Source organism: Elephantulus edwardii, unplaced genomic scaffold, assembly GCF_000299155.1.
Source record: "Elephantulus edwardii isolate Elephantulus edwardi_28Jun2011 unplaced genomic scaffold, EleEdw1.0 scaffold00012, whole genome shotgun sequence".
Taxonomy (NCBI): domain Eukaryota; kingdom Metazoa; phylum Chordata; class Mammalia; order Macroscelidea; family Macroscelididae; genus Elephantulus; species Elephantulus edwardii.
This window is the reverse complement of record NW_006399762.1, coordinates 16,699,268-16,713,911: the sequence shown is the minus strand read 5'-3', so window position 1 is coordinate 16,713,911 and position 14,644 is coordinate 16,699,268. Positions and strand designations below refer to the sequence as shown.

The 14,644-nt window shown below is 38.6% G+C and overlaps 1 protein-coding gene across 1 annotated transcript in view; it reads right to left on the bottom strand.

The window, feature by feature from the left end:
- Positions 1-12,576: 12,576 nt before the first annotated feature.
- ARSJ (arylsulfatase family, member J) overlaps positions 12,577-14,644 on the bottom strand; it is a 122,171-nt gene continuing 120,103 nt past the window's right edge. The window contains exon 2 of the mRNA XM_006881142.1: positions 12,577-13,975. Within this exon, the coding sequence (XP_006881204.1) occupies positions 12,577-13,975 (1,399 nt within the window). The remainder of the gene's footprint in view (positions 13,976-14,644) is intronic.

Genomic DNA, 14,644 nt, shown 5'->3' with positions numbered 1-14,644 from the left:
TGCTCCTCTCCTTGAAAAGCAAAAGAAAAACTCCCTCATTGGTACACAATCCACCCCCCCACACCCCCACCCCCACCCTGCACAATCAAGACCTTGGTTCCAGCAATCATGAGATCAGGGAATGCATTGCATTTGGAAAGACTATTGTCAAGGATCTCTTCAAAGAACTGAGGAGCAGTGAAATCAGTTTGAAGACTAAGGTGGTACAAAGTAACTTTTCAGTCACTTATTTGCTATGTACATGAAAGCTGGAAATGAATAAAGAAGAGAGGTGAAGAAGTGGTGACCTTGAAAAGTAGTACTGAATATCTCAACAGAACAGATATGTCTTGGAGAATGTATGGCCAGAGTGCTCATTAGGGGCAAGTATGGTGAAGCTTCATCTCATATACTTTGATAATGTTATTAGGAGGAGATATTTCTAAGAGGGGAACATCATACTTGGAAATGTGGAGGGTCAGCAAAAAGAGAGGAAGATCCTCCATGGGATGGATTGACACAGTGACTAAAGCAGTGGGCTCATGTGTGTCAGAGACGATGAGGATGGTACAAGACAGGACAAGGTTCACATCCGTTGTTCTTAGTGTCACTATGAATCTTACTCATCTCAGCCGCACTGAACAACATCAACTGGTGTTATAGTGATGTCCATCTTTTCCCTGAAAAGCAGCTAGTGAATTTGAACCAAGTACCTCTGTGTTGGCAGTGAAACTCCTTACCCCCTAGGCCACTGGAGCTCTCTATAGAGAGATTGGTGAGTTTAAACTGCCAACCTTTAGGCTAACAGCTGAGCATTTACTCACTGTGCCACCAGAATTCCTTGAATTTGGCTATTTTTTTTTTTAAAAACCCCTAACCAAAGGCATTGCTCTTATGTAGATTTTGACACATAACAATCTTCCATCAGTTTTCTGAGGCTGTAAATATTTATCAGAGTAGACTGCCCATCTGTCTCCCAGAGTCATAGAATTTGAACTGGTAATCTTTGGTTAGAAGTCTACACTACCAGGGCTCTTTGTAGTGTGATAAAACCTTGAAGGTTTGTTTATCCTTTTTTATTTTTAAAATATGAATTACAATAAAAATTTAAGAATGGCATTTGAGAACTTGATTAGCTTAATATTAATTTTTTCTAAAGTTATTAATTGCTTGGCAATATAAGAATAAGCCTCTTTATTCTTTTCCTCACCAAAAGGTCTACCTTGGAGAGGGTAAAACCAAGTTTCTCTTTGGAGGCTAAGATTTTGAAGCTCCATCTCACTTACTGGTCCTTGGAGAAGGACATCTTGCTCTGAAGGGTGGAGGGACAGTAGAGGAGAGGAATGAAATGGATTGATACAGTAACTGGGGCAATGGGGTTTGTGTGTCAAAGTTAGTGAGACTGGCTCAGGACAGGGAAGGGTTCAGAGCTGCTGTACATAGGGTAGCTATGTGTTGCAGGCTACTCGACTGCACATAATAACAATGACAACATCATTGATAGAAAGCAGCTAATTTCAATTAAAGTTCATCAGATTTCATTCTGCATGTTTGAACATATGAAAGGAAAAGTTGAGAACTCTTTATTGGTTTGTTGTTCTTGTTAAGTGCCATCGAGTCATAGGTGACTCATAGCGACCCTATGCATGAAAGACCTGGACAGTTATATAACTTTCATCCTATCTCCAGGTTCATGCGGTTTCCACAGGCAAACTATTTCAGAAGTGGATGTCACTCCTGGTTCCAAGCTTCTTTTAAGTGGGGAGCTCCACCAACACTGTCCACCATGGATAACCATTATTGCATTTGGTACATCAGTGTCACAGTGTTCAGCATCACAGCAACCATGAGTTACTTCTGTACAGCAAGTGGACAGACCAGGGCTATACGACCTACAAGAGTATTTGACCAAAAACAATTAAAAACAGGCCTAAGGGCTGTGCATTAAAGTTACCCACCTTTGGCTTGGTAGCATCACTTTCTGTCCACTAGGCCAACTGATGTCTCTCTATGCTGTTGTTATTGTTGTTCTTGTTGTTATTATTCATTCTTTCATTACAATGCATACTGAAGGCTTTGGTTTTTTATACTTATCAATTGTGCTTCATATCATCTTAAATTTCTGCTAGCATGGTAGTACTGTCTGCATCACTGCAAGTTGTTAATGAGCCTTCTTCCAAGAGATTGACAGAAAAATTAGTTAATGTGTTTTTTACAGAGCTGTACACTTGCACTTGAACTTCAGCAACAGCAGAGTGGAAGTTGAAGATTCATTATAATCTCCCAAGATTTTAATTTCTCTTGGAGATATTGCTAGGACCACCTTTTGGAAAGCTTCTCTATGTTATGCAGGAGAGTATGGGCATTAAGAGACCTGAATTGTAGTTCTTAGTCTGTAACTACATAGCCATTTGACTTAATTTAAATAATTATGACATAAATATCATGAACATGACAAGGTTTTCCTTTTAAGATATCTGGTTAAATATATGTTGTTAAGTGCCATCGAGTTGTAGGCGACTCATAGTGACCCTATGAATGAAAGACCTGGACATACATCAGTGTCACAGTGTTTAGCTTCACTGCAACCATGAGTTACCTCTGTATAGCAAGTGGTAAACACTTTTTGGTAAGACACTTTATTGGTAAACACTTTTGTTAACTGATCTCCCATTCTTTTTCATAAAACTGATCAATTCATAAGATTTCTTTCAAAAACATAGAGAGAAATCTCTATTATCAAAGTTTTGCCTCTACAAATGGTTTTTACCTTTCTAGCACTTACATTAACCACTAATCAAGAATCTGTAGTATATGAGTAATATAGCATTATGAGTGGAGAAGACTCACTCATTAATAATCTGTGACATACAAATGACACAAGATTGGCTGCTGAATGTGGAGAGGACTCAAAGAACTTACTGGTGAAGATCATGGAGAAACCATTTAAGTTGTCAAGGATTTAATTCTGTTTGGCTTTACAGTCAACACCTATAGAGGCAGTCAAGAAATTAAACCAAATATTTCATAGGGTAAATCTTTTTAGAGGAGATCAGCAAAAGATTTCCTTAAAATGTTAAAAAGTAAAGATATCACTTTGAGGATTCAAGTGGGCTTAGTTCAAGCCATGGCACTGTCAATTATTTGCATGTGAGGAACTCTGAAGGAGTAGTGTGTCATGCATTGTGTTAAGTGAAAGGCCAGCAGTTATAATCCAGTAGCCTCCGTGAGGGATGAAGAAAGACATTTGTCTTCTCAAGCGTTAGTCAATAAGCCTTTTATTTGAAGAACTACCTTCCCTCTGTAACTTGATTTGTGCCGTTAGAACCTCTACTTGGAATATTATTGCTTTTAATTTTTCACTCATGTACTTTTAACTTGTTACTTAAATTTGTGTCTTCTAGGCTCCAACAGTTCCATGATGCATCTTCAGGGATATGAACATGTATGGCTAAGTAAAACTGATAACAGTGCATCTAAATTCCAAAATCAATCTCCACAATAGTCTACGTGTTTCCTATTGCCAAAGGGGCCCTTTAGAGTAGTGAGAGATCTGCACCCTGAAACCTACAGCATCCCTTTTCAGCAGGAAGTAGCTAAGAGAATATGCCCTCTCCCCTTTTACTTATGAATCAGGATGAAATCTCTCTCAGGGAGGAGTGATAGAGAATGGCAAAGGACATACTGACAAAGGAGATTAATCAAAACTGGTTTTGACAAGCACTGTGGCAATGGGGCAATTAAAACAGACTTTCAAGGAATATTCAACCTGAATCCTTCTGATCATATGGAGATTTTTGAAAGTATTTCTTTGAGTTTATTATGTTTAATTTGTTTTATTTGTTTGTGTATAAAGGATGCTCATGTAGATGAAAACATAATTATGATAAAAACAGAAGGGGGGAAATATGGGAACCCAATACTAAATATTTGTAATAAACTGAATGCTATTTAAAAAAAATAAAAAGAAATAAAAAAAAAAAAGAATTTACAGCCTCAGAAACCCAATGAAGGGTTGCTTTGTGTCAGAATTCATCAAGGGAACTGGTTGGTCTTTATTTTTTCCACCTTTATTAGAAAGCTAGACAATGACTAGTAACATCAAAGAAAATATTGGTGCTTCTGTGCTCTGGTGTTGAGGAAAAATACTGATCTTATTATGGACTACTAGAAGAAAGAATATACCTGTATTATAAGAAGTCTGGTAAGTTAGATCCTTAGAAACAAGGAGAGGTAGATTTTATCTCATATGCTTTTAACATGTTATAAAAAAGGGCCAATCCCCAGAGAATAATAAGCTTGGTGTCACAGACTGAGGTGTGTCCTCCCCCACTCAAAATACATATTTGTAATGCTATTATGTTGGGAGGTTAGTGGCAAGTAATTGTGCTGCCAATGCAAAAGTACATGGTTTGAATCTTCCACCTGCTCCATAGGAGAAAAATGGACAAATGTTGCTACTGTGATGTGTACCTTAGAATCGGAGTTGACCCATACTTGACCCCCGGTGGGTTTTCATTGGTAGTTAATGGCACAGGAGGAGATTGCCCATCCTTCTCCAGAGGAGCCTGCAAACTGTGTCCCTTCAGGTTTGCAGTGCAGCATACCTACCAGGAAGCCACCAGAGCTGTGTATTCATGTTACCCCCCCAAAAAAAATGCTCATTGAAAAAAAAAGGATGGGGCTATCTTGTGAGAGGGTTTATACAGGTCCCCAATATGGGTATTAAAATGCACTATACAGATCAACCTAAATCAAAACTAGTACACGTCTCAAACAATTTGGCCAGGTAGTGGCATGTTTTAAGGAAACAGGTTGTACATTTAGGTTGCCCTGGCAACGAGTTATTTCGTGTTATATTAAGGATAGAGACCAGATACAAATGAAGTAGATCATAATTAGAGGTAACCTCTACCTCCACCTTGGTTAATGCTGTCTACAAAAGATGAAATAATCAGGGGGAAAATTTGAGTTATATTCAAAAGATGTAAGCTGAGCTTATATCATTGTAAGCTTCTGAATATGCCACAAATCCTATTATTTTGTCTATTCTCTTCAGATGATAAGACGGCAAATATTAAGTGTTGGAGATGCTTAATTATATTATCTCCACTGTTACATGTTACTTGTAATTGCTGCAGAAAATTACAGAACTAGGCTATTTAATAAACTCATTTCTCAGCTTGCCTTGTAAAGTCCTTTGGATTTAAATGACTGTAGAATCCTGAATAGTGGAGAACTCTCCTGGCTTTTTAAAATACATGTAGTATGGATATCAGAGAGTTGGACAATGAACAAAGGAGGATAGAAGGAGAATTGATGCCTTTGAGCAGTGGTGCTGGAGAAGAGTATTGAGAGTACCATGGACTGCTAGGAAAGTAGATTCATCCTGGAAAGGGTTAAACCAGGTGGCTTCTTGGAGGCAAGGATTTTGGGGCTTCGTCTGACATATTTTGGACATGTTGTAAGGAGAGACTGGTCCTTGGAGAGGGACATAATGCTTGGTAGGGTGGAGGGACAGCGCTGGAGGGGAAGGCCCTCTATGAGGTGGATTGATTCAGTGACTGGGGTAATCGGGATGGGAGTGTCAGAGACAGTGCGTTTGACACAGGACAGAGCAGAGTTTAGGGCTGTTGTACATAGGGTCGCTATGAGTCGCAAGCAACTCGACGACACATAACAACAGCAGCAACAGCAGTGTGGATATACTTCATGCCTAGAGCCATCCACCTCTGTTGGATTTCTTTCAATAATAGAAAACGTAGTGTCTCTTGAGCCTGCCAGACTGCACTGAAAGCAGGGTTCATTTGTTTAGAAAGAGTCCTCATTACTTAGTATGTAGGTGACTGGCTGCTAAAAATCCTTGTCATATTGAGCTAAAATCTTTCATTGAGTAATTTCAGCCTATTAGTCCTGCATTTATTTTACAGGGACAGCCTTAATATTTTAATCTACTCACAAGCTTTCAACGTTATAAAACAATCTGCAAGGGGAAGATGACACAACCTTACTTGGAGAAAATGAAGATTTTAATCACTTACTGAAAAGGTCTCAAAACTTCAATATGAATTATACTTCAACATAAAGAAAGCAAAAATCTTTATGAGACCAAGAAGTAAAACATAGTAGAGAAAAGATTGAAGTTATTAAGAATAATTTGAATTTACAATCCATTATGTAAATAAGGATTTTACAATCCTTGACTTGTAAAATCTACAATAAAATAAAGTTTTACAATAGGTAAATCTGCTGCAAATGACCTCTATAAAGTGCAAAGGAGCAAGGATGTCACATTGAAGACTAAGATGGGCAAATGATAATATTTTTTACTACTTCCTGTGCATGTGAAAATTGTACACAAATAAGGAATACTGCAGATGAGTAGATACTTTTGAATTTTGGTATTTATAAGGAATATTAAATATACCATAGACTTTCAAAAGAATAAGTAAATCTTTCAAAGAGGTGCAGTCAGAGCACTCCTGAGAAACAAGGATGGTGAGACTTGGGACATGATGAGTAAGGTAAAGGGACAGTGAAAAAAGGGAAATGACTTTAAGAAGATGAATTAATACAGTGACTATAAAAATGAGCGTAAGTTCAGTCAAGATAATAAAGATAATGCTCGTCCTGTCATGGTTTCTTTCTTTGATATGCAAGTTTCTATAATTTGGAGCTGACTTATGGCATCTAACAACATAATAATATCTTTTAAGGCATGAAAATCACTGGTATAAATGTGCCTGTCAGGAACTGCATTTATATTATTAATAATAAAACAATAATAATATCACAGCAATGATATAGAATTACTTACTTACTGCCCTTGAGCTGGAACCGCTTTATAGCTGGCCCTCCAGCAAATTTCCAAGGCAACCATAACATAAATCATATGAGAGGAGATTGTTTGTCTATCTCCTATAGAGCAGCTGGTGAATTGGACCACCCACCTTTCAAATGGAAGAACAACTGTCTAATCACTAGACCATGGAGCTCATATCATATATGTATATGTTGTTATTGATTGCCTTCAAGTTGAGTACAACTCATAGCGACTCTATGAACAAAAGGTCTGAAGCCCCTCTACAACTATTCACCTTCATCAAAGTTCATAGAGTTTCTGGAGGGATATTATTTAGAAAGTGGATGCCACTCCAGCTTCCTAACCTGTCATAGAATGTTATTGGCTGAGTCGCCTGCGATGTGCGTATATATACAAATATATCATGTTGTTCTTGTTGTTATGTGCATCGAGTCGCTTGTGACACATAGCAACCCTACGTACAACAGTCCTAGACTCTGTTCTGTCCTGTGTCAATCACATCGTCTCTGACACACCCATCCCAATTATCCCAGTCACTGAATCAATCCACCTCATAATGGGCCTTCCCCTCCTGTGCTCTCCCTCCACCCTACCAAGCATAATGTCCCTCTCCAAGGACCTGTCCCTCAAAGTATGTTAGACAAAGACCCAGAATCCTTGCCTCCAAGGAGTGGCCCAGTTTAACCCTCTCCAAGATGAATCTGTTTGTTTTCTTGGCAGTCCATGGTACCCTCAATACTCTTCTCCAGCCCTGTAGCTCAAAGGCATCAATTCTCCTCCTATCCTCCTTAATCATTGTCCAACTCTCTGATGCATAACAAGTGATAGCAAAGACCATGGCCTGTATCAGAGGCACCTTAGTCTCCAGAAAGACACTATTGCTCTTCAGTACTTTAGAGAGGTCCCTAGCAGCAGACTTTTTCATCTCAATATGTCTTTTAATTGTGTGTGTGTGTGTATATATATGTGTATGTATATATATATATATATATATATATATATATATGTGTGTGTGTGTGTGTATATATATATATTTATCATATATGTGTGTGTATACATAGTGTATGTATATATATGTAAAGATTTATATATTGTCAATATCTATGTATATTATTAGATTATTGTTATAAATGGTAACAATATATTTTCAAGAATATATTGTTAGCAATCACAACAATAATCTAGCTTTATCTGTAGTCACTCATATATCATTTTTGCAGATTATTACAGACAACAGCTTCACTGTCTTCAAGTCTTTGCAGGCTAGGGAGTAAGCATGATACCTTGAAAGGAGAGGAGGGGATCAATTCTATTTGGTTCATTTCAGGGTTTGTCACTGTCTACAACCAATTGAATGACTGAGACTTAGGTGAGACTCAAGAGAGATGCATAGTGCTCAAGGGGATGAGAGGCATGTGTTTCAAAATTATGATACTGATTTAGTCCACCTTGTTCATTTCTCTCTCTTTTTTTTTAAGGGTGAAGGGGCTTTTTAAAAAAAATTATTTGGGGTGTGTGTACCATCAATTCGGATCTGACTGGTACAGGAGGAGATTGCCCCCTCCTTCTCCAGAAGAGCACCTGGTGGATTCAAACCACATACCTCTGGGATTGTAGTGCAGCTTCTTGCCACTAGGCCACCAGAGCTCCCTACACCTTGCTCATTTCTTAAGAAACTAAGTCCCTGAACAAATGGCTGACCTAAAAGCATACAATTTTCCTACAAAATTCTCATTTTAAACAAAACTAAATCCCAACCAAACAAAAACCAGAAATGACTAATCAATAAAACGTTTGTGTATTTTCTTCTTCTGTATAGAGGAAACATACCAATTACAGGAAGCCTCTAACTACCAATTTTGCTTCCTTTTAGAAGTCAAGACTAGTTATCTGACCCATAGGAGAGCAATAAAATAAATGAAATGAAGTTACTGATTTTCCATGTAATAGGAATTTTGTTTCTTTTCACAAAATTACTTGATGGTTATATAATGCTGGTTTAATTTATGACTACTCTACAAATTAAAATCAGCCTACTGTTGAGTATAAGACTACTGGTAGAGTGGTTTCTACATGACAAACTTAACTCATTATTTAGGGGTTATCACATACACATACCTTAGTGGATGTTTCAGGACTCTCAAAAATCACAGTAAATGAAAACTGAAATATTATTGTTTTCATTGTTGTTTACCTTAGAGGAAGAACTGACACACGGCTGTCCCTCTGGCAAGTTTTCAGAGGCAGTTAATTGCATGGGAAATGATTGCCCCATCTTTTTCCCACTGAGAAGCTAATGGCATTGAACCATGTGCCTTTGGAATTGCAGCGCATGTTCTTGCCACTAGGTCACCAGAGCTAGGATTATAACAGAAATGTTGTTGTTGTTGTTATGTGCCGTCAAGTCTCTTGCGACTCATAGTGACCCTATGTACAACAGCCCTAAACTCCACTCTGTCCTGTGCCAATCACACTGTCTCTGACACTCCCATCCCAATTATCCCAGTCACTGAATCAATTCACCTCATAGAGGGCCTTCCTCTCCTGCGCTGTCCCTCCACCCTCCCAAGCATAATGTCCGTCTCTAAGGACCCGTCTCTCCTCACAACATGTCCAAAATATGTTAGACAGAACCTCAGAATCCTTGCCTCCAAGGAGCCACCCCCACCCGGTTTAACCCTTTCCAGGACAAATCTGTTTGTTTTCCTAGCAGTCCATGGTATTCTCAATACTCTTCTCCAGCACCACAGCTCAAAGGCATTAATTCTCCTTCTATCCTCTTTAGGATTGTCCAACTCTCTGATGCATAACAAGTGATTGCGAAGACCATGACCTGTATCAGATGCACCTTAGTCTCCAGAGAGACACCATTGCTCTTCAGTACTTTGGAGAGGTCCCTAACAGCAGACTTTCCCATGGCAATGCGCCTTTTAATTTCCTGGCTACTTGTGCCAAGACTGTAGACTGTGGAGCCAAACAAACTAAATATTGTTACTGTTTTGTGTATGTTCTGAAATGTTAGAATGTTTGAATTACAGAAGTCCAAAGTATAATACATGATGTTCAAGTTCCATAAAATTTAGATGTTGTTATGTGCTATTGAGTTGCTTGTGGCTCATAGCGACCCTGAACCCTGCTGTACCTTAAGCAAACTTCATTGTCTCTGACATACTTGCCCCAGTATCTGAGCAAATCCATCTCATCCAGGATCTTCCTCTCTTGAGCTGTCCTTCCACCCTTCCAAGCATGATGTCTCTTTCTAACGACTGGTCCTGCTTGCTACATGCCCAAAATGTTTCAGATGGATCTTCAAAATTTTTGCCTCCAAGGAGCAGCCTCATTTTACCCTCTCCAAGATGGACCCATTTGTTCTCTTAGCAGTCCATCGTGTATTCTACACTCTTCTCCAGCCATACATCGCAGGCGACTAAATGGAACATAACAACAATAATATACTATGACAGGTTTGGAGGCAAGAGTGGCATCCATTTCCTAAATAACATGCCTCCGGAAACTCTATGAACTTTGATAAATGTCAATAGTTGTAGAGGGGCTTCAGGCCTTTTGTTCATAGGGTCACTATGAGTCATGCTAACTCAAAGGCAATCAATAACAACAACTCTTAATGGAAGTAGAGGACCAGGCTTTTTCTTCCAAATACCACTCAGGATATTAGATAAGAAAGGAAAAAGACAGTAACAATATGCTTTTAATTTTTGAGGCCCATTTAAAAACAGTCAAGAGAATATATAAACATCAGGATATCCTATTTTATACTGCATAATAAATTAGAAGTATTTGTTCCAGAGATGAAAATAATAGAATGAAAATTATTTTTCACATTTTCTTCATTTTAATAGTCTCAGTAATTAGTTTATAGATTCCTTCAAAGAGTTTCATAAAGCTTTGTATTCTGATGTTAGGGTCATGTTGCACTTTGCATACTTTTTTGTCACAGTTGTAAGTAAACAAACACAGTTCTAGCTATCTGTGATTTTGGAGGTGCAATCTATGGAGCTCAAAAGCCTCTGTGCCTTTTATTAGCAGAAAGAACAACAAATGAAACATAAGGGCCAAAAGGAATCATCCTTGACAAACACTGTTACAAATAATGTTTATTGTATACTTCCTTGATATTTTCATCAGTGATTTCCCAAAGTACATAATTAACTGCTCTAGGAAGGATCTACATCTTCCATTTTTCTGCGTTTCTCCATAGTGTTCACTTGGAATATGTGTTGCTGTTGATGTTAACTCTTAGTGACTCTATAAACAGACTACCTGAAACGTACCTTATCTTAGTGTTATCCTCATCTCTTTGACACCTAGAGCCCACCTCTGAAGTCACTGTGCCAATCTATCTCTTTGGAGGTCTTCCTCTCTTTCACTGACCCTCCATCTTGAAAAAAATGCAGCCAGACTGCTCCATGGAAGCAAAGATTGCAGAGCTTCAACTTTCATACTTTGGACATCAAGCTAGGTGAGGTTATTCCTTGGAAAGGGACATCATACTTGGAAACATGGTGTATGAGTAAGCTCCTTGTAAATGCGCTTTATTAATTACAAATGAACATCTTTCTCTATGCCGAGAGGAAACAAATCTCTTATTTTTAAAATCCAAGTTATGTTACTATCGGTTTCACGCAGCATACTTTAATTTACAATTTACAAAGATGGCTGTTTGTTAATATTAATACTACAATTTTATGCAAAAGTTAGATCAGAAAAGCCAGAGAAGGTTTGCTAGTGCCATAAAAATAGGATAATTTTAATAGACATATAAATAAAGTGTTTATGTTAGAAATAATAGTCTCAAATCTATACAAATACTGAATTACCAAGCAATTAGCAAAGAAAATATTCATATTACATTCAAAGTAACTGTGGAACAGTAATTGTAATCCTTTTTCTGAGTAATTTATTTTTTACAAAAATACACACAGTGTCACAATAATTTATAATTTTACAGTGTTTGATATTCTTGAAGACAGGAAATAAGATTCTAATGGTATGTAGAAACTAGGAATAAAATAATAAGAAGTCATATATGCAACTTTTTCTAACAAAATATTTTTTCTGTAAAAATAAATTATGTATTCTGTGCTGAAATTTCAATTAAAGTGTTTATAAAATAGTTACATTCATTTTTTGGCAGTGTGCTCAAACAATCTTATTTGCCATTTTCTCATGCATGAAAAAAAGAGGTGCAAGCTGTTCACATGTGAGAAAACCAGCTTATTTTCACAGGAAAAAATGGTACATGAAGTAGAATAAATTTAAGACACTCGGTGTTTTATTTTGTTTTTGTTTGAAACTATGACTCAAAAACTCCTGAAAGAGATTTCTAAAGGCTTCTGAGGTGCTGGAAGCTTTGACGACACTTCTTCAAAGGTATCCTATAACTTCCTATAACTGTAAATTTTAATCATGTGACCCTACAACTTCCACAAAACTGCGATGACATCTATTGAAGGCTCTGATATCCTCTTTTAATTGCAAACACTGCATTCTACTCTTATGAGGACTACGTGTTTCAAAAGGAATGAGAGAAATACCCACATCTCCGTCTTCCTCTAGGAAGGCTCAGCAAGCAGCACCTTTGGCACAGCAGAGCAGTCCTCCAGGTGGATGTCCAGGCCCCGAAGTTTCTGGGGTACCACAACCTAAGAACACACCTGATGTGACGGCACTGATATGATTGAGCTGGTTTGCCTAGAAAACAGGTGAAAGGCTAAGAACCGAATTAAATGTAACCAACCAGGAAAAATGTGTACTTAACTTGCAGTTGTCCCTGAATGGCAATTTGGAAATGTTCCTGCTTTCTGCTGTTTCTTCTTTTTAGCCTTGCTTTTCTTCTGCTTTTTCTCAGCCTTTTTGCGTGGCTTCTTTTTCTTGTTTTCCTCTTTATACCAGGGTCCCCAGACGCCTCCGTTGAGCCGGGGGTTACTCCTGGGGTCTTTGGGGGGGTACCTGACGGGCACCGCAGTTCTGTTGAACTGTGACAGCCTCCGCAGAAGCTTCTTCACGATGCCTGGATACCTAGTAGAGAGGTCCACTCTCTCGTAGGGGTCGGCTGTGATGTTGAAAAGCCACACACTTTTGCCAGTCGACAAGGTAATGCGCTCATTGTGCCACCGGTTGGGCCCCAGGTTGCTGAAAGCCTGTGGAGGGACCCAGTCACTGTAGCCAGGGTTGCCCGTCAGCAGCTTCCAGTGCTGCACTCGGATGGCCGATTGGATCGCCGTGTTCCAGATCCCGTAGCCTGCTGCCCAGGAGCCATTTTTTGCTTTGGTGTATATAGGGTCAATGTTGTGCAAAATATCTACTCGGGGTGAACGAAGGCCTTCACTTATGGTCTCCCAGATGTCATAGCCATCCAGCTGAATGTCCTCATCGATCTGACCTTCAGCCAGTGTGATCAGAGTAGGGTACCAATCGGTGATGTGCACAAGCTCCTTGCACACTGTCCCCTTGTTTTTCAGGAGGGGGCTGTGCACAAAGCCCACGGCCCGGATGCCTCCTTCCCAGTACGTTCCTTTGCTACCTCTGAGAGGCCAGTTACTTCCCCCTGCTGTAGGCTGGCCACCATTATCCGAAGAGTAAATGATAATGCTGTTGTTATAGAAACCATATGTCTTCAGAGCAAGGGTCACGTTGTTGATTGCTTCATCTAAGCAGGCGAGCATGGCGGCATACCTCCGCCTGTTTATGTTGACAATGGATCTGTAGTGTTCAAAGTACCTGCCTGGGGCTTGCAGCGGTGAGTGTACAGCTTGGTACGCAATATATAAAAATAGAGGCTTTCTGGGGCTGTGAGAAGCTAAGATTTGCTGTACTCTCTGAGTGTACATCTGTGTGGAGTAGATGCCATTGTCATAGTCCCAGGCGGCATTGTCATTCTCATATAAATCATAGCCACACATCCCAGGACTATCACATTTGTAGTGTGTATAGTAATCACCACTTCCCAAGAGGGAACCAAAGAAAGTATCAAATCCTCTCTTGGTGGGCATGCACTCTTTCCTGTAAAAACCCAAGTGCCATTTTCCAACCATGTGTGTTGAATATCCAACCTCCTTTAGCTTCTGAGGTAGGGTTGCATTGTCCAGAGGTAAACAGTTGGGTTGGGTGGGTCTGATGATAGAATGTTGAAGTCCGGTGTGAATCTGATACCTGGACAAAAGAGCAGAAATTCTGTCAATGTGGTATAAAAGTGATGCTCTATATAAAATAAAACTGATTCCCAAATGGAATGCTACTATACAGAGAAACTTTGCCTAAATACATGGTTACTTATTTCTGTCATTGTCGCAAAAGTCTTATTTTACTTCATATTTAACATATGAAATATATTTAAATCTAAATCATGACATTTGCAATTAAGTTTTCACCACTTAACACAATGTATTCCTGAAATTCTTATTCAGATACTCTTTACTCTCTTAATCATGTGACATAAGAAAATAACAAGATTAAGGAAATAACACGAGAATCAAAGTATTGTTTTATATTAGGCTGAGTGCCTCATATTATCTCCTAACCCATTTACTGAACTCATTTATTTAAAACTAATTTTGTAGTACAGATTTCAGACTAATATTTTACTATTGAAAATACACAACACACACACACACACACACACACACACGTCTAAAAACCTTTTGGTTATTGTCATACTTAATTGCCAAACTATTAGCTCTCTATAAAAGGAAATGTTCTGACCGCATAAAACAGTATTGATGAAAAACAATTTTGGATCAAAAATTGTAGCTATTGCAAAAGTTGTGCTTTCCTAAGAAGGATTGAATAAATGAGCCTCATACGATTGCTAAGGTGCCATCT